The sequence below is a fragment of the Colobus angolensis genome, unplaced genomic scaffold (genome assembly GCF_000951035.1).
Source record: "Colobus angolensis palliatus isolate OR3802 unplaced genomic scaffold, Cang.pa_1.0 Scaffold54, whole genome shotgun sequence".
NCBI lineage: Eukaryota > Metazoa > Chordata > Mammalia > Primates > Cercopithecidae > Colobus > Colobus angolensis.
Window position 1 is genome coordinate 2930470 of NW_012118932.1, and position 20483 is coordinate 2950952.

Consider the following 20483-nt stretch of genomic DNA (forward strand, 5'->3'; position numbering starts at 1 on the left):
GTCGGGCCCCTCTGGGCCTGCATGCGTGTGGGCAGGTGTCTGTTGGTCTTGGGCAGAGGACGACGTGACACTGAGGGGGTGAGGGAGGAGGCCCCAAGAGAGCAGAGAAGTGTAGAAGATGCCAGCTGGCCTGGGGACATGGATGTGCGTGTCAGCAGAGTGCAGACAGGCAGTGGGGCATGGGGCCTCCATGGGGTCTCGCTGGGCTGCATTGGGTGCTTGCTTTCTTTTCTCCTTTGCCCTCTTCCAAGGTGTGTCCACAGCCAGCGTTTCTTTATGCTTTTCCCTCAGTCTGAGACCTAGGAGCAGGAGAGGCCAGTACTGGAAATTTCATGTTTCATGGCCTCCCCTACAAGCCAGCCCCACCAAATTCCATGCAAGGAGGAGGAAGAGGAGGAGGAGGAGGCGGCTCTGTCCCTTTGACTGCCCCAGGCCTTGGGGTATGGGCGTGGGCTGGGAGAAGATAGGCTCCTAATTAGTTTAGATATGCTTGGAGTCAGGGCACTTTTTCCCCAGTGGGCAGTTCTGCAGCCTGAACAGCCATGGGGAGAAGGGCAGGGGGAGGACGGCCAGATAATTCCAGAAGAAAGGCTCCAGGAGTAACCAGCAGAACTGCTGTTATTTTGGGGGATTCTTATTACTTTCCCCAGGTAGTGGCTTGAAGTAGCATCTAATTTTAATGCCCACTTTGATCTGGTTTTTAAAAATTCCACTCTTTATGTTCATTCAAATCCCAGCTGGCTGTTCCGGGTGAGCCCAGGCCCTCGCGCCCTATCCGGAGAGAGCTGAGAAGTTGCAGGCCCTGCGTGCAGGAGGCCTGACTGTCTTGTCCGCATGCTCTGCCAGCTCCAGGCAGCCCCAGGCATACCTGTGTTGACACCTGAATAGAGCGCGCAGCAGGCAGAGACAGGGAGGGTAGCTCAGGGAGCACCCCAGGCACAGCAGAGATTCAGGAGAATTATCTGGAAGGCCTGGAGAAGCAACTCAAGCACAAGGGACCTGAGGAGGAGCCAGGGAGGGGATCTGAGGAAGAGCCAGGGAGGGGACCTGAGGAGGAGCCAGGGAGCACATTTCCAGTTTAAAGGGGAAAAATGCCTCCCTGGAAAGTGGGCACAAACGGGAAGAGGGCAGAAGAGGAGCTCCAGGGCCACACGCAGCCTGGCAAGGACGAGGCTGGCTGCATCCAGAGGAGCAGGAAAGGCGGGTTTCCCGCCGGCCACCTGGAGAGACGGTGGTGTGTCAGTGGGCCGCACGGGCAGTGCCTCCCAGCCCCCGTACTGCTCCCTGCAGCCTGCCCTGAGTTTGGAGAAGCTGCACTGAGGCAGGAGGAGGTGACCACAGTGCTGCCACTGAGGCGGCCTGGAGCCAGGAAGGCCCAAGAGGCCAGCCTCCCTCCTTGCGGTACATGTGGGAGGTATCGGGGAGTGGCCTGGCCAGTGTCATGTTGAAAGTCAGTGATCATGATTAGACCAGCGACTGCCACTGACCCCATAGCCAGAATGCTCAAGACAGAAGCCAGGACCCGGAGCTCCTTGTCCCCCTTCATCACCTACATGCATCTGTTCTCACAGCTAGTCAAGCATCTGCTAAATATGTCCTAAACCCTTCGCTTCTCTCCATCCTTGGCACTGCCACCCTCCCCCATCACCAAAGCATCCTCCTGCCTGGTCTTGCCGCTTCCAGCCCTTCCTCCTGAATGCCAATGCCCACCCAGCCAGAGCGACCTTCCTCATACACAAGCTGCCTTGCTTCAAACCTTTTGTTCCCTTCAGCAGCAAGGTCAGCTTCCCTGACCTTCCTCACAGGGCTCATCCTAAACTGGCCCTGGCTTGCAGTCAGGCCGCTGACCCCATAGCCCCTGCCCCAACCACTGTGCTTGTTGAATACAACTGGATAGACTCGTCCCCTACAGGTCCAGTTTCTGCTGAAATGCATTGACATTTGCATGGAGACGGGAAACAGCCTCTGTTCCAGGGAAGCAGGGGTGGAGGAGCGGCCGAGACTCCAGACCTGGCCACCTTTGATGAGTTGTTTAAGCAGACAGTTCTGATAAAGCCCTGGTAATGATGCTCCTTGATCCAGCCTAGCACGATAGGAATCTGATCTGGCCTGTCGGGACAGATTGTTTTGTGGATTTTCTTCCCTTAAAAAAAAAGAAAAATTTAAAAGCAAAGACAGTGCCGTAGAGCGCCGAGCTGTAAGGCTTCAAGGCACACAGTGCAGCCAGCTGTATGGCAGGCTCGGGGCAGGCTGGATGTTTGGGGGCGCTACAGCCAGCTGTGTGGCAGGCTCGGGGCAGGCTGGATGTTTGGGGGTGCTGGAGCCAGCTGTGTGGCAGGCTCGGGGCAGGCTGGATGTTTGGGGGTGCTGGAAACCAGGTCTGTTTTGCCCAGGTGTGCCCTGTCTGTACAAATGGCCTTTAATGCAGCTGCCCCAGTGCACAGGCCCCAGGCAGTCCTTGGAAGAGGAGAGGCTTGAAAAGTCAAGTTTGGGTCTTCTGCAGCTCAGGCACCGCCAGATCATGGTGAGTGTTGGTCTCTGCAAGGCCTGACAGCACAGAGGACAGAGGTGAGTGGAGGCAGGGGCTAGCCTTGGGGTGGGGGAGGAGGCTCGCGCAGCAAGCTTTTGAGGTACCTCTTTCCTGTGTTGGGCGTGCAGTCAGTGCTCAGAGCAGCGGTGCCATCACCACAGTCAAAGGGCAGTGAGGCAAGTAGCGACCTGACAGTTTTGAACCAAACTCTGGGCCAGCCCCCGGCGGAATGGAGTGGTCTCGCCGCATCAGTCCTGCCCTCTGCTAGGACTGTCAACCATACGCAGGTTGTGGCTCGCGACTGCCCACCGCGGCCCGCAGGATGACTGGGCTCTTGGAGCTGCGAGGGAGCACAGGAGCTAAGCTGCTCCTTTTTCTCTGACTGCACCACTGTGCTTCTTGAGTAGAACTGGATGGACTCCCCCACAGGTCTGCGGTCTGTGGTGAAATGCGCCGGCATGCTTAGACATGGGGAAGCAGGTTCCATTCTGGGGAATGGTGAAATGCGCCGGCATGCTTAGACGTGGGGAAGCAGGTTCCGTTCTGGGGAATGGTGAAATGCGCCGGCATGCTTAGACGTGGGGAAGCAGGTTCCGTTCTGGGGAATGGTGAAATGCGCCGGCATGCTTAGACGTGGGGAAGCAGGTTCTATTCTGGGGAAGCAGGGATGGGAGAATGGCAGAGATGCCAGACCTGGACACCTTGGGTGAGTTGTATATTTTCTGAACCAGCTTGGAGCTGGAGGAGCAGGGCCAGGGGTGGGGACCAGGACTATGACACTGGTACCAAGTCACCATTCTCAAGAGGTGTGGAGGGGTCAGAAGGGGTGTTGAGCCAAAGGGCAGATGCAGATGTTCTCTCTCCAAAGCCCACGCTCCTCTGAACTGTTCTCCAGGGACCTCACTTGGCCCCTTTTGTCCTCAACTTGAGCTTTCATATGGCAATCGTTTCTTTTCCTACTTGACCTCGTGCAAGGAGAGGATTTAGAGCACTGGAACTCCCATGGGGGTCGTCCTTTGCTTGGGAGAAGGTTACGTCCACGTGAAGACTCCGCGGCCGCTCAGATAAACCACACGCTCTAGAGGTTTTCGGCGTTTGGAGGGTCTGGGAGTGGCTGCCTTGCTGGCCTCCCTTTCCTACCCTCAGCTTCTGCAACTGGCAGGAGCTGCTGTCTTGGGCACCATCAGGGAAGCTCCCTTGCCAAGAGGCAAGGTGTACTGTCCCCCGGCATGGAGAATGGTCCTGCCATCAGAGTGGGCTCTCCAGGATGAGGGTCTCTGTGGTTCACTGTGCTCTTCACATCCTGGCCCCTGAGGCCTGATTGAATGAATGGATCACTGGGGTTGGGTTTCCGGGGCCAATGGAGTCCTGTGATTGTGTGTAGTGGCAGGAGTTTTGCCGAGAACATCCTTGGGTGGTTAAACTCCCTAAAATACAGCAAGTGAAGAACAGCAGGCTGCAAGGGCTGACCTAAGTATTTGAGGGAAAGAATTGGACCTCTGAAAAGAGTACAGTTTACTTCGCTCAAAATCTGGGATGCATGAAGTAAGTTACCCTGTGGCTGCCATCTCGCTGGCGGGAAAGGCTGCAGGCGGTCTTGTGGTGCTGTAGCGAGGATGGACTTTATGTCCTAGCTGGGCGGCCTTGCCCGGGTGGATTCCACACTCCATTTTCCTGGGTGATCTCTATAGGTTTTCTTCAGCTATAAGATTTTGGGTCTAGGGCCAGGGTCCTGACTAGAATCGGGCTTCCCGCCTCTAAGTGCCCCTGGGGCGGGGAGCACGCTAGCTGGTCCCTGCCGCCTTCCCATCCTCACCCACAGCCTGCTCTGTGTTGGAACTGGCCTGATGCAATTCAGACCTCATAGCTTGTTTTCTGCTTACCAGCCGGACCTTCCCAGAGAACCAAAGCCCTCTAGAAAATCCTTTCTCTGATGTTATTTCTCACTCCAGCTCGGAACTTGGTGAGAGCACAGGAGAGGAGCCCCTCCCCACCGTAGGCTTTGAATTAATGGAGCAAAAGTCAGAATGTGTGACCACGAGAACATCACTTTTTTTTTTTAGACCGATTTTCACTCACTGTCACCCAGGCTAGAGTGCTGTGGTGCAATCTCGGCTCGCTGCAATCTCTGCTTCCTGGGTTCAAACCATTCTGCCTCAGCACCCTGAGAAGCTGGGACTACAGGTGCGTGCCACTGCACCTGGATGATTTTTTGTATTTTTAGTAGAGATGGAGTTTTGCCAAGGTGGCCAGGCTGGTCTCAAACTCCTGACCACAAGTGATCTGCCCGCCTCGGCCTCCCAGAGTGCTGGGATTACCGGCGTGAGCCACTGTGCCCGGCCAGGTGCAGTACCCTCCCTGGGCTTCCGTTTCCTCGTCTGTAAAATGGAAATAGTACTGACAGTAGGTAGTTGTGAGGAATTGAGATAATGTACATATAGCTGTGAATGGGGAAAGGTGTTCTCCTCCTCCTCATTTTTCTGGGCATGGTGCTTGTCCATAATAGGCTGGAACAAATATTTATTGCCAGCTTGGATGTAGGGAGGATCCTGACTTCTGAGGAGGCGTAGATGAGGAGAAGGACCTCTGGTGTTGGGAAAGCCTAAGGCGGGGCCCCAGGGATCATCTCAGCAGGGAGGGGTGTTGGCCCCAGGGATCATCTCAGCAGGGAGGGGTGTTGGCCAAAGGGATCATCTCAGCAGGGAGGGGTGTTGGCCAAAGGAAAAAATCAAGCTTTCAAAGAATTAAAGTTCGTTTTATTCAGAAGTTTCCTGAGGTCTCCAGCCTGGGAGAAGTCTTTCGAGAGGTTCTGTCCGGCTGCCCCGAGACTGTTTCAGCTCACAGTTTACACGCAGGTAGAGAGGCTCCGTTCACACAGGGGGCCATCAAGACTTAAGTGCAAGGGTACACCTGGTTAGAGACTCCAGCAGCGACATCACTAGCCCCTTCAGACGCGATCTTAGGCGTAGGAAAAGGCAAGGACCAGGGTCATGGATCTTTTAAGGAATATGGTGACTCAGGAAGAGACGCTGGGGGCCGGGTGCTCTATCCTGTTTTGTCTTCGCGTCATCCTCCGGAGGGCTGCACGTTGTCACAGAGGCAGAGGCTTTGTGGAATCCGGCTGGCAAGCAGAAGAAATGTGCAGACATGGCTTCTTACATTTGCGACTTTATCTCATGGGGTGAGCGGGGCTTCCTGGCTGGGGCCGTGTCGGTGCCACCTGTGACCTGGCACCTCACTGTTGCTCTTGGCAGGGGGGTGCCCTATGGCTGAGGGCGGGTTTAGGAGAGGTGCTTTTTTTTTTTGAGTTGGCGTTTCACTCTGTTGCCCAGTGATCTCAGCTTACTGCAGCCTCCGCCCCCCGGGGTTCAAGCGTGTCACGTCTCAGCCTCCCGAGTGGCTGGGATTACAGGCACGCGCCACCACACTCGGCTAATTTTTGTGGAGTTGAGATGGAGTTCGCCATGCTGGCCAGGATGGCTTCAAACTCCTGACCTCAGGTGGTCCACCCGCCTCAGCCTCCCTAAGTGCTGGGATTACAGGTGTGAGCCACTGTGCCCAGCGGAGAGGTCCTTCCTCGGGGTTCCTCGCTTGCTTGCTTCCTGCTGGACTCCCACAAGGTTGTGTGTGTTTATGCCGAAATGCCTGAGGGAAGGAAGTCCCAGGGACACAGGGAACTTTCTGGCCCTGCCTGTTCCTCCTTCCGGCTCCTGCACAGCTGCTCAGACAGTAGCACCAGAGGGAGAGAGAAGACGGGCAGACGGGGAGGCAAACGCCCGAGACTGATCGCCCCTATTTCCTAAAAACTGAATCTGCAGACACCCAAATAGGACAAACCTGAGGACTCTGCAAAAACAAGTAAGTCTAGTGGTTGCCTTACGTGCCCGCCACCCTTGACATACATAGCACACTGCTGAGGTCCCATAGCTGGAACCACCCAGATGCCCCACACGGGATCAATGGTGAGGCTCTGTCAATATGTAGAAGTGAGTTTTTGAAAGTGAGTTTTTGAAGCAAGTAACAACAACAAATCCATGTTGTATTCAGGCACTTGTGATGCAGTTACAGAGAGATCAATCGTTGGAGTTCCGTGATCGCGAGGTTCCCTTGACGCTCCCCCCGAAAGCTTCACAGACTTCTAGTCCTGGCCTAGAACTGTAGGCTTTCAGGACTGAAGAATCCTCTAGCTGATTCGTCCATTTAATAGGTGTAGGAACCGAACGCCCAGGAGGGGAAGTGATTTGCCCAGGGCTACCCTGCTGGTGGGTGCAGAGCCAGGTAGAACGGGTGCAGGTCCTAGTGGCTGCTGCAGACGACAGGGGAAGCTCGTGTGTTTGGCATTGAGAATCCGCACTGCTGCTCACTGAACTTGACGTTGTGGCTTTCCTTATCTCATCTGAATGTACTGAGCATTTTACTTGCATTATCTCATAACATTTTCTCGGCAGCCCTATTTATATTTGGGAAGCTGCAGGCCTTCTCCAGGGTAGATGCAGAGGACCAGGATGTAGGCCCCAGACTGGGACTGTTTGTCCCCAGAACCTACCTTCTTAACCCGTGTGTGCACTGGTACGTTGTTTTTCAAGGCAGTGGAAATCTGATATATAGCTGCCTCCCGGCCCTCCCTCTACCCCAGACCGATGGAAGGTGGCGGAGCTGGGCCTCCCTCCTGGCACCTGTAAACATTATTGTGCTGCTTCCAGGAAGCCTGCCCTGGGGCCCCGCTCAGCACTGAGACAGAGGGAGCAGACAGGACAAGTATTAGCACAGAACCTGTGTATACTTTGCAAATGGCTATGCCACCTGTTGTATGGCCATTTTCAGGATAAAATAACTTAGTGGCTTTCATCTCTTTATAAAAATAATAAAAACGCTTTTTTTAAAATGTGATCCTTGGGCCAGCAGCGTTAACGTTCCCTGGAGGCTTGTCAGAAATGCAGTGACTGACAGCTCCCAGGTGAGCCCAGGCTCAGCGACATCTGAGAAAGGCTGCCCACCCCACCATGACAGGCTCCTGCAGGCGGGGCCTGGGCCTGGCCCATCACACTGTCACTGTGCCAATTACTATTTTTGCCTTGGCCAGGATCCATGCCACAGATGTGTAGGACAGTGATCAGGGACAGCCAAAGGTGAGGGTCCCCTTAGATGGAATGGGAGGGCACCCCACTTTTTCTGATCTTGAGAAGTAACAGTTTGCAGCCGGGGCTCATACTGCCCAGCACCTTCGTGCCTGGGTGAGCCACGTCCACGGAGTCTCCACCACCTCTGGCCCCTGGGTTGGAATACCCCTCCCGTGAGGGTGAAGGGCACTGGTGAGGATTGATGGAGTCTAACTGGGGACACAAGGTTAAATTCCGCACATACCCTCCCTACCGCCCTTCCCACACGTCTGCACTCTGCTCGCTGTCCCGGAAAACACCATGTGTCCTGGCACTCTGGCCTGTGACCTCCAGTGCCATGAGGCTGTCGGGGACAGTGAGCTGACTCTGAAGGTGACTCTCTGCGGCTTTGTCTTCGCTCTGACAAACCCTCCCCCACCCCACCCCCACCCCCGGCTCCCTTAAACTCAGGGAAAGAGCAGGGTTGTGGAGCTGAGCTGGGGCCTGGCTGCCCAGCTGGGCCAGGTGCCTGTGGGTCCTCACCAGCTTTGGCTGCCGGCTCTGTGGTCTGCTGGTTGGGTCCTGGGGCTCTCACCAGAGTTGAGCTGCTCCCTGTGACACGTACTGGGACTTGAACAGCTGTTCCCTGTACATGCCCCAGTACTGGAGGCTGGGTGCCTTCCAGGGCCAGTGCTAGGCAGGGCGTTGCCCAGAGGGCTGTGGGCGTCCCCGGGTAAGGTCACCATCTGGGCCCCTTCATTCCTAGTCTTTGTCACACTGAACACCTCGTCACAGATGTGGGTTCCTGGGCTTGGGGAGCCAACTTTTCTGCCTTGTCTTCTCTGTTCACTTCCCTCTAGTGAACTGGGCCCAAGGCACGTTCTTCTCCCGCCCCTGCCTTTCTGAACAATTGTGCCACTGCCTTCATCCAACATTCTCCTCCTAAACTCCTGCTGTCTAGCTTTAGAATCTCTTATGCCTTCCTTTATTCATTAATCCATCCATTTGAAAATAACAGTTCTGAGGGCCCTTCTGTGAATCAAATGCCCACGCCAGGCCCTCCAGACATAAAGATGAGCGGGACACGTCCCCTTATCAGTCCCAGAGTCGCCTGACTCTGCCCACCCTCACCCTGTATTTGTCTGTTACTCATTCCTGATTGTATTATGCAGAGCCCCTGGGAAATGAATTCTCTTTCTCCAGCCCTTCTCGCACCCAGCCCCTCCTCCTCCGTAGATGACGTCATGTCTTCCTTCCCTGACCTCTCAGAACTGCTGCTGTCCTCCCTTCTGTCCCTTTCTGCTCCCAGCTGCATCCTGGGGTTTCTCTTCCCGGACAGCTCTTCTGCCTGGCAATTCTCCCCTTCCTGACCTGGGGCAAGCGTTTCAGAGCTCTCTGCCGCAGGTTCCTCATCTAGAACATGGAAATCATCATACTTGCCTTATTACAAACATTATATCGAATACATTTAAGAACTTAAAAGAGGGCCTGGCACCTAGTAAGTCCTCAGTAAATATTAGCCATTATCGTGACTGAAAGAGAATGCATACTGCCCTTACCCCTGTATTTCTTCTCTTCAGTCTGTCTTTCCCTCACGTTTGCATTCCTTCCCCCTGGCATACAGAATACTCGGCTCTCCCTCTGTAAAATAATATCCTCCCCTCTGTCCTCTCTTTACCTCTAGGTGCCATCTGCCTCCCCGGCATCTGTTCCTTCCTGTTCACATGCTCCCCACTGCTAAGGGTCTGGCTTCCCGGCCTCCATCCCTCTCCTTCTCCAAGGTCACTGTCACCTCTTGTGGTGCTTCCAAGTCCTTGCCCTCTACAGCTTTCCATGCTGCTGTATTCCCACGTGCAGTGAGGTACTGGGGGCAGGTGACACTGGGTGGGGGCCAGGAGATGCAAGTTGAGGCTGCCAATCTGGGGGCAGGGGTCAGAGCTTCCCAAGGGTCTGATGAGCAGGTTCTGTGTGGGGTAGGTAGGTCAGGAGGTTGCCGCCAGAGAGGGCTCTCAGTTCCCATCACTGGACCAGAGTGCCTCTGGCGGCAAAAGGTTCCTGGAGAGCCGAGTGGGCAGCTTAGGTGGGGTTTGAGGACACTGGTCAAGGTGAAGGGAAGCGCCGTCAGCACTTGGAATTCTTGAGGGGTCCCTAGGGACGGAGCAGAGAGGAAGGGGGTCCCAGGTGGCGAGCAAGGAGCTGCCAGCCAGATGGCGCAGGGCTGCGATGGGAGGTGGGGAGGACAGCTCTGGAAGTGTGGGGGGCCGTGTGCAGCCCTGGGGACCGGGGACAGTGGCAGTAGGATGTGTCTCTACTTCGTGGAGGGGGTACTGAGGTACTGTCTGGGTGTCATTCTGCCCAGATCCAAGTGTTTGAGAGGCAGAGAATGGGCAGTTGATATCAGTAGGAGGCTTGGAGGGCGTCACGGGGGAGAAGAACCAGCTTGGACGAGGAAGAGGGGGAGGTAGGTTGGAGGGAACTTGATGGGACATCTGGGTCAGAGGGCTAGGGCACAAGAGGCTGGAGGAGGCACAGTGGGCCTGCAGAACGAGCTGGAAGGCCCGAGCGCGTCGGTGGCTCTGTAGGAGCTGCCAAGGCAGAACCGGCCCCATGGCCTGAGTCACTACCGGCCTCTCGGCCGTCAGTGTGGGAACAGGTGGCTGGGGTCCTCCAGTGCCCTGCATCTTCCTGGCTCCTCCTCTTCCACCCCCTAAATGTCAGAACTCTCCAGAATTCTGTACCACCTGCTTGGTGCTCTCTGCTTATGGCGGGTACCTCCAGCCACCTGCTGGACTCCTCCACATTGCTGTACTCTGGGCACCTGTTCAGGACTCGACACGACATTCCCTTTTCCTCTCCCCGCACCCACTCCTCGCAGCCCTGCCATGGCTGTTCTTGGCTCCACCCTCTGAGTGGGGATCCAGGCTTAAAGCCCCTCCAGTGCCTCTTCCCCGTCAGCTCTCTCCCTCACCCCTCCCAGGGCCGAGGCTCCGGGGCTGTGAGTGAGCCTGAGTTCCCCAGTCCCCGCTCATCTGTTTTTATAGCTCCAGGGCTGCAGGTGTTGGGGGAAGGCCATGTGACTGAGATGCCCAGGCAGGCTGGGGATGGGGAACGGAGGGCCAGGAGAAGCCTTTGAGAAGGGTATGACACGTCCCGAGGGTACAGAGCAGCAGCCTTGGGGTCCTGGCAGTGCTGTGCCATGTGGAGGCCTCAGGCCCGCCAGCTGCCCTTCTACAGGGCTTTGGAGAAACGGAGGCCTGCAGGAGGCTGACGGGCTGCCCTGCACCAGGTCAGAGGCCTCAGGTCTGCTCACCCGCTACGATGTTCCGCCCCAGGCCAAGCTATACAGGGCCCCACAGAGATGGGCTGGTCATAGCTGATACAGCTTTGGGAACGAGACCGACTCTATGGGTCACCTTTATCATTCCAGACTCCAGGAGGCTGGCTGGGTGGACGAGGGCTGATCACTGAGGAGCTGCCACACCCTAAGCCTGGGTGGGGAGGCGTGTTTGCAACAGCCTTACAGAGGCTGAGCACCCGCAGGGGTAGTCAGGGCTGCTCCTCAGGGCACACTGCTGGGCAGAGTCAGCACACTCATCAGAGCGGAGCCAGCCCAGCTCATTTGGGGGATCCTCCCTGCCGTCCGTGTTATTGCAGCACTGCCTCTGGTTCGAGATTGCAGGCGCTCCCTCTTCACCTTGTGACTGGCCCCGTCAGCAAATTCACGTGGAGGATCTTCTCTTCCCCTTAGCCCAGTTTCCGGAGGGGAGGGCAGGGAGGCTATACGTGCATCCCCACCTGTCAGGTGCAGGTGCTCCTCGCAGCATTTGCTTGACCGCTCACTGCCTTCCTCTGTCAGCTCAGTGTGTTCTCAGGTGTCCCTGCGTGTCTCCGTAAGAGCAGGAGACGTTGCAGGGGGAGCTTTTGGACATCTCTCTGCTGGGGTCCCTGTGCCGCCCCCCACATCATCTCCCATCCCTCTGCTTTGCCCTTCCCCAGCCACTGACACCTGCCTCTTCCTGGACAGAGACTGCCCCGCCCACTGTGGGTCATTCTCTCCCGAACCGCTGAGAGCAGTTCTAGTCCCCACAGGTGTCCTCGGAGTCCCTGGATGGTGAGCTGTGGCGTTGTCCTCTGTCTTCACTGCGGGAGAGTGCTGTGAAGTGTGTCCCCCAGAATTCCTCTGCAGAAGTCTTACCCTCCAGTACTTCTGAGTATCACCTTTTGTGGGAATGAGGTTATTGCAGATGTAAAGAGTTGAGATGAGGTTCTGCTGGGGTAGGGGAGGCCCCGATCCGTATGACTGGCATCTTGATAGAAAGCGGAAATGTGGACACAGAGGCACGTGTATGCAGGGAGGTAGCATGTGAATATGAAGGCAGAGAGCGGGGCGATGCCTCTCCCAGGATCCCAGATGGCCAGCAAGCCACCAGGAGTGAGGGGAGGGCCTGGAACAGACCCTCCCTCTCAGCCCAGACAGAGCCAGCTGCCAGCACTGTGATCTTGGACTTCCAGCCTGCAGAACTGAGAGGCAGCACCTTTCTGCTGCTGAAGCCGCCCCGTTGGTGGTACTTTGTGATGGCAGCCCTAGTGAACTAACAGAGCCCATTGGCCTTTAGGTAAAAATGAGGCCCACCATGCAGGCTGTAGCAGGGGCAACTCTCCAGAATGCTTGGCTGGTCTACTAGCCACCCCAGTGCCCGCCCTGTCACGACTGTCCCTCCTCCCGCCAAAGGCCCCTGCGTGGCGTAATTCAAAACAACGCAGACTCTGGGAACACGCGCGGTCAAGTTCCAATGCCTGTGTCGCAGTCGGCCGTGACCCCGTGCAGGCATCTTCCTCTCCTGGAACGAATAGGTGGGCGTGGGGTGGGTGGTAACGCTGTCCTGGTTAAAGCTGTGCACATCCGCTCAGCAGATGTCGCCTCCTTTCTCACTTCCCTGTGCCCCCAGACCTTCTTCCGGGCCCTCTCCCTTCCCTGAACCCCTGTTCTCTCATCAGGCTGTGCAGGTACTACAGAGATGCAAACAGTTGCAAAGCAGGGGCACTGGCAGCCTCCAGCATGCGGGGAGAGGCTCCAGGAGGCACAGGCCGTGGTGCTGGTTCTTTCTGGAGAGGAGGGGCTGTGGCTCATGTTGGGGGAGGGCTTGGAGGGGAAGCCCTCTGCGGTGTGCCTCCCTCTAGGGTCTCTGTGCGTCTCAGTGCTGAGAGGCTGCCCCTCTCCTGCCAGGCAGCCAGCACTGACCCCGGTGCCCATGCAGCCTGTGAAGCAGCAGCCCTGCCTCGCCCCCTGCTCACCCTGTCCAAGCTCTGGGGATGGTGTGGTTTGGAAACTCAGTTGCTGGCCTTTAAAGAGGGCTGGGGTTCGAAAACAAGCACATGTTTCTTATGAGGTCCCACAGACAAAGGGTGAGCACATGCCTGCCACCTCCCTCCTGTTGCCCCAGGCAAGGCCCCCCCAGCCATTCAGGCACCCAGCTCTCCTCCAAGTGCTAGCGTGGTGAGCTTGGAGGAGGTGGGCCCTGCCAGAGAGGAAAGCACAGTCTCTGCGCCTCCTGGCAGGCTGGCTTTGAGCGCTGCTGCCTTGCCTCACCATAGGGCTTGTTTTGGGCAAGTGGGAGGCAGCAGTTCCCTTTTCTGGGCAGAGGCATTTGTGGAAAAGCATAAATAATTTGCCTGGAAATGTGAGGTTGCCCTTTCAGCAGCGTGACTCTGGGCAGGGCAGTTTTTGAGCCTCAGCTTCCTCATCTGCACAATGGGTACACGAACCAGAGTCCCTAAGAGTTTTCAGGCCTGGTAGACCGTGTCTCTATGAGGAGCCTCTCTTGGTCCTACTGCAAATGGCCTGTGTGACGTTGGGAATACTTTTTTTTTTTTTCGAGATAGAGTTTTGCCACCCAGGCTGGAGTGCAATGGCGCGATCTCTGCTCACTGCAACCTCTGCCTCCTGGGTTCAAACGATTCTCCTGCCTCAGCCTCCTGAGTAGCTGGGATTACAGGTGTGCACCACCACACCTGGCTAATTTTTGTATTTTTTAGTAGAGACGGGGTTTCACCATGTTGGCCAGGCTGGTCTCAAACTCCTGACCTCAGGTGATCCACCTGCCTCGGTCTCCCAAAGTGCTGGGATTATAGGCGTGAGCCAATGCACCTGGCCTGGGAACACTTCTTACCTTCTGTCCAGTAGAGCTGGAGACCTCAGCCTACTTTAGGTCTTGTTATCAAGAGATCCTAGTAAGGGTCAGTTGCGAGCTGGCAGTAAGGACTGCTGTAGGGACACGGGCACTTAGAACTCTGTGGTGGCCCTACAACTCCAGGATGTCCATGTCTCCAGTTGGATACCACAGGGCAGTGGTTCCCCTGAGGGACTGAAGAGCCCGAGCCTGCCCCACGGAACTTCAGCCTCAGCTCCAGGTAGGACCAAGATGCAGGGTCATTGGTCTGAAATTAGCCGGCATCAGCCAGCCAGGGCGCGGGGTGTCCAGAGAGCCTCTGGGCCTGGGTGGACTTGAAACATCCCTGCGTCACCCCAGGGGACCTGGCTGGCGTGGATGAAGCGCTGGGCAGCTGCCAAGTGTTGCTTCCCTCCTGGCCTCTAATCTCAGATGACTGGAAAACAAGGTCCCTTCCACGTCAAACGAGAGCTCACTGGGCCTGGTGCACACGCACGGGTGTAAGGGGAATCGCGTTTTCTGGTTCTGGGCCTCGCTGACTGCACAGCCTCCATGCCGGGAGCTTCTTCCGGGAAGAGGCCCAGATGCTGGCCCTTCAGTGACTGCTCTGGAGGCTGAGGACGCCCCAGAGGTACACCTTGCGAGGCCGCGTGCTGAATCTCAGACTTCAAATGGAGCCGCCTTTGCCTGACAGCCTATAGCCTGAACTTAGCCTGAGTCAGCACAGGCTTCTAGAACCTTCCTGCAGAGTCTTGTGTAGACAGCCCGGACTCAGAGTGTTCCCATCCTCGCTTCCTCCCTCTTGGAGGTGGTGTTGGTGAACTCGGCCCGAGGAGCTGAGAAAGAGGCAGGAGAAAACAAATCATGAAGAGTCGGAGGCAAAAGGGCCTGTGGTTTGGAGTGGCAGGAGGAGGAGGCGGGAGTGTGGATGGCCACGTGTGTCCTTTACAGGGGAGGACGAGCCTTAGATTCTCCAGCCAGGGTCTCTCGAAAGCCCTTTAGCAGAGCAGCCTTGGTTGTGTTCATCAGGGAAAGGGAAGTAACTTTGCTTTTCCAAATGACTTCAGAAACCCTTTTCCATAAAGATGGGCTTTCTTCATGAAAGCTAGTTCACTAGCTTTTAATACTTTTTATGATTATTAAGTTACATTCAATATTAAAAATTTAGAAAATATATTTATGACTGGAAGAATGTTCTTAAAGGCTCTTAATTTTCCCAATGGGCCTCCTTGACTTCTAGAAAGACCCAGTATTTACCAGGGACTGTCTGCGTGGGGGCTTGTTTTCCAGTTGAAATTATTTCTAAAGGGGCGAAAAAGGCTTATCCCCTCTACCGTGGGTGTGTCCAGGTAACTATGGAAGATGGAAACAAGACTCTCCACAGGCCCAGTGGTTAGACAGTTAGACCAATCCAGACAGTTAGAGCAAAATGCCTGGGTTGTGGGCATGGGGAGGTTAGTCAGAGAAACTTCTGGATGCTCCAGGACTCAGAACCAAATACCTGCATTTATACAAAGCTTTCCTCTGAATATACGTCGTCAGCCCCAGGCCCCTGTGAAGAAGGGCAGGGGTCTGGGACACTCAGTGCCCTGCCTCAAAGAGGCCTCAGGTCTGAGCCCCAAGTTCCTAACGTACCAGCAGCAGCCGCATCACCCAATCGCCCTGTCCCCCCGTGCCCTGGCCTTGGCCTGTGCCACCCAAATTCAGAACTAAGATTGAAATCCAAGCGCACCTCCTTGGAACCCTAGCCCGTGGAATCCGAGGCAGGCAGATCAAAGGGACCTCAGAGATCAGAAGCCCTGCCTGCGACAAACTGAGGACCTCTGTTCCCGTTCTGCAAAAATGCAGACAGTCATGTCCCTGGACTGCCAGGGAGAGGGAGCCAAGGTGGAGAGTGTGAGAGGGCTTTGTGACCCACGCCGTGTTGTTGCGTTGGGGGCATTGGCGGTACTGCCTGTTTAGGCCATTTTGCTGTGGGATAGAAGTTCCTTGCACGAGCTCTGATACCGTCCACACCCCGTATCACTCCTCCTGCCCTAAGGCTGATGTGATTCCTCTACGAGAACCAGTGGACACAGAGGCCAGAGAAACCCGCCATTCCCCCAGGTGACTGCTCTGTCTGTCTGGGTTCATTTGGGGATGGTAGGGACACCTTGAACAAGGACACCCTGAACATCGCTTTGGGTGGAGACACCATTGTTCCTTTTCAGGCTGTGTGTCTGCTCCCGCACACACACGGGGCAGCTTGCACGCCCACTTTCCTGTCCCTCCTTTGCTTCTCAGGCTGATGCCCAGACCGGTCCTTTCTGGCTCCTTATCATCAAATACCTCTTTATCCTGATTGAGTGGTGGTGCTGGGCATTGTCCCCAAAGAGCCATTTGTGCCGTGGCCTTCTCCTGGAGGCATATTCCATCCTCCTCTCTGCCTCCAGCCCCCATCTCCTGAGCGCAGCGAGCTCAGTGCTAGCTGACTGTTTGCTCCTCCTTGCTGCAGACATGGAAGATTTGGGAGCCTTCCTGCTGAGGTTGGTAAGGATGCCTGGGGCTGTGGGCGGCCTCTTTGCTCCCCACTTGCTAGGGAGTAGAAACCGTTTAAGACATCTGAGCAGCCTCTCCGCGATTCCTGCTCCTCACTCAACCCCACAGTAGATCTGGCGGGGAGGTTGAGGGCTCAGTGAAACTGCAGGTGCAGCAGTGGTAGCATCGTGTCCTCAGTGTCTTGCCCCCTCCTCAGTGTCCTGCCCCCTCTGCTTCCACCTGCCATCTGTAGCTGCACTGTTCACCCCACACCAGCCTTTCCATCGCTCCTCATCAGCCCCGTGATCTTTCCTGGGGCCCTGCTGTGCTGGTGCCCTTTGAGGTGCTGTGGACACAAGAGGCTACACGGGCCGCACCCCCAGCTGGGGGAGTCTTCTCCCTTCTGGGTCCTCTGGGGAGTAAGAGAGGAGACGGGGACAGTAAAGATGGACGCGTGGGCTCCTTGGAGCACGAGGTTGTCCAGGACCTCGGCGGGCACAGGCTCTGCCTCCCTGCCTCTCGTGCCCTCCCTCCCTTTGGTCTCTGCTCCACCTTGGTAAACGCTTCTGTTCCCAGCCCTCGAAGGGTAAATCGAGCTCCTTGGTGGTAAAGCACCCGCTGCCCCTAGTCACAGGGTCCCTCCTCTGTGATGTCGTGGTGCCGTGGTCTGCCTGGTAGAATTTTAGCTGGTTTATAATCTGGTCCTGAAATGAACCACTGGGAAGAAATAGGGAAAAGTAAACACGCAGCTGCCACACCACATCCCAACCCCGTGTGACCCCATCACCGCGGGCTTTTGTGGCAAGACGACAGCATCTCAGTTCCCTTGAGAAGCTTATTTTTGCCAAGGCTGTTATCACCAGGCAGGCACCAGAGCTCCGTTCCACTCCCAGGCCAGTCACAGCAAAACACAAGCAGTGAACCTGCGGATTCCCCTGTAAGAATGTCCAAAGGGAACGTTTCCGCCTCACCAGGATCAAACTCTCGGCATCTCTGTGATATGTGAGACCTTGAGGAAGGTTCCTCGGTTCCCAGACGCGGAGCAATGTGCTGGTGCTGAGAAGTGACTCCTCAGGGCCATGGGCAGGGGCTCTGGTTTTATTCCCCTGTGCCTTCTGCTTCATCATGCAGATCCTCTCCTGGGATTGGGTGGGGAAATCTCTCTGCGGGGTACCGGTAGGGCAGCTTCTCGAGACTGGGAGGCAGAGTTGGTTCTGCCATGATGCGTTCCCCGCCGTGAGGACCCACTCCCACGCCTGTCCCTGCCACGGTGGGCCTCCCGATGTTCCTCCTTCCTCCAGGTCACAGGCACAATTGCTGTGGCCCCTTCTCTGTGGGTGTGGGCTTGATGCCTCTCCCTTCCGTCTGCACACCCCTTGCAGCACACACAAGGCTTTGATATTAAGGAGGCCGGAGGACAGGGCAGTGCTTTAACCCTGGCACTCATAGGGAGGTGTCTAGGCACCTTTCCTCTCTCCTGCAGATGGAGGCATTGGGGTAGAGGACCTAGAAGAGGCTAACACTCCCTGAACGGTGAACCTAGATTGGTTTCTAAATCTGCTGAGAGGAAAATTGAAATTGAAGTGACATTCCTTCTAAAGTAGACCTCATCCTACCTGGCTCTTCTCCAGCTGTCTTTCATCCTGTCCCAGGGTGTGCCCTGGGCTGTCACAGGCCTCCCCAGCTCCTGCCCAGCCTTTCTGAAGTGCCAGGCTTGGGGCTCGATGAATGAGCCTTGTTGTAAAGCAGAAAACAGTTCGGTTGCAGTCCGGGTTCAGCTGCCCGCGTCTTGACTAGATGTCTATTCAGGATTGCGTCCCTGCTTCTCTCTTCTCCTTTTCAAGATCACAGATGAAGACAAGGGGGTGGAAAGTTCTACCTTAGCTTGCTGCTATCTTAAGAATGTGGACTTTGGAGCCAGATTGTCAGGGTTCAGTCCTTGCGTCTGCTGCTTACTAGGTGTGTGGCTTTGGGCAAATACCTTGACCTCTCTGTGCATCGGTTTTCTTAAGAATGTGGACTTTGGAGCCAGATTGTCAGGGTTCAGCCCTGCGTCTGCTGCTTACTAGGTGTGTGACTTTGGGCAAATACCTTGACCTCTCCGTGCGTTGGTTTTCTTGGCTGTGACATGATGTATCATCTCAGAGCATCCATCCCTTGGGGTTGTGTGGGGAGTAAGTAAGCCGGTCTAGTATGGCGCCTGGTACATCCTCAGTCAATACCAATGTTGGCTGTGGTGAGGACATAGCAGAGGATGGTAGAAAGAATCTGGGGCTTGGGGTCCAGAGCCCTGGGTTCAGGTCCCAGCTCTGCCACTTGCTGGTGTAGTGATGCGGATCCTGCACCGCAGAATGTTGCAGTGTTTGCATGCAGGCTGGCTGTGAAGATCCAGGGCAGCAGCCGCCAGGCTGGTTCCCCTGCACAGCGGGCTAACTCTGTCCTCTCTGTCCGCAGGCACACGTTCTGGCAGTTCCGCCACGAGAACCCCCAGACCAGGGTTGGGGGCCCACCCCCTGAGGGGCTGCCGGGCTTCAACAGCGGGGTGATGCTGCTGAACCTGGAGGCCATGCGCCAGTCCCCGCTCTACAGCCGCCTGCTGGAGCCGGCGCAGGTGCAGCAGCTGGCCGACAAGTACCACTTCCGCGGCCACCTCGGGGACCAGGACTTCTTCACCATGATTGGCATGGAGCACCCCAGGCTCTTCCATGTGCTGGACTGTACCTGGAACCGGCAGCTGTGCACCTGGTGGAGGGACCATGGCTACAGGGACGTCTTCGAGGCCTATTTCCGGTGTGAAGGCCACGTCAAGATCTACCACGGGAACTGCAACACTCCCATCCCGGAAGACTAGCCGCACCCCCGCCTTGGCCGGGGCCTCCAGATCTGGGGGAAGGACAGGACTCCGGACAGCCCCGAGAGCAGCGTCTGACCCGCTAGAGAGACACTGCAGGGACGTCCTGTGATTAAGGTGCTGAGACCTCCTGCCGGGCAGGTCACTGTGCTAAGGCCACCCGCCGAGGACCGGCCTGTGCACTGCTGGTGCTTGGGGCCTTATTCCTTCAGGGAGCAGGTGACATGAAGGACACGCATGGGCATCTTCCGGTGGGCTAGGAAGCAAGCGCTTGAAGAGAAGGAAGGGGAGAAGGGGGCCCCCTTGCTGTCCGCCTCTAAGGAATGGAAATCCTTTAAGACCTGGCCTCTTTTGGACCAATATAAATTTAATTTAAATTGACGGGCTTCCATTTTTCGAGAAAGTACAAACAGTACTGCTCTAGCACCCATCGAGCCCCAAATGGGTCAGGTAAGCCAGGGTTTCAATGACCAGCCCAGTATCTAAGCTTCCAAACGAACGCCAGCCCAGCGCATACTCACCCTGGGAGGCTGCGCGCGTCTTCTCCTGACGACCACGTCACTTGGTGTACGTTTCAGGATTGCCTCTTTGGGGAAGGACTTGAGGACCCACTGGGGCCTGCATAAGAAAACTTAGCTCATTACTAGAGCACTCACGGCTTTTATCTCCCAGCTACATCCCAGAACCCCATTATCCTTTATTTAACCAAACCAGCTCCAGGTGACCAGACTCTACTCAGAAAGCAAATTCTCCTCAAAGAACAGAGATTGGCCACCACAAGGACATGCAGGAGACTGTCTGGACCGGGAAGACTCATTCCAAAAAGGAGCCCAGGCCGGGCACAGGGGTCAAGCCTGTAATCCCAACACTTTGGGAGACTGAGGTGGGAGGATCGCGTGAGCCGCGGAGGTCGAGATCAGCCTGGGAAACACAGTGAGGCCCCCATCGCTACAAAGAATTTTACAAATTAGCCACGTTTGGTAGTTGTCCCGGCTACTTGGGAGGCTGAAGTGGGAGGGTGGCTTGAGTCCAGAAGTTCACTGCACGGATCTGTAATCACACCATTGCACTCCAGCCTGGACGACAGAGTGAGACGTCCATCTCAAAAAAGCAAAAAACGGAAAGGAACCCAGCAGTTCACAAGTGTGACCATGTGGGCTTGGAAGAGATGTCACTCGTGGGCTAGTAAGCATTCTAGTTTATTTGTTTAAAAAATCCCCATCATACCACGTTATACCGTAGACCTTAGCAGAAATTAAAGCCTCGTTTCTTCTGATGGGTCCTCCTGTAAGTGGGCTGCAGACGTGAAAGCCCCA

At 56.0% G+C, this 20483-nt stretch overlaps 1 protein-coding gene across 1 annotated transcript in view; it reads left to right on the plus strand.

Moving 5' to 3' along the window:
* Positions 1 to 20277, plus strand: part of XXYLT1 (xyloside xylosyltransferase 1) — a 202612-nt gene extending 182335 nt beyond the window's left edge. The window contains exon 4 of the mRNA XM_011961205.1: positions 18771 to 20277. Coding sequence (XP_011816595.1) covers positions 18771 to 19167 — 397 coding nt within the window. The 3' untranslated portion in view covers positions 19168 to 20277. The remainder of the gene's footprint in view (positions 1 to 18770) is intronic.
* Positions 20278 to 20483: the final 206 nt, after the last annotated feature.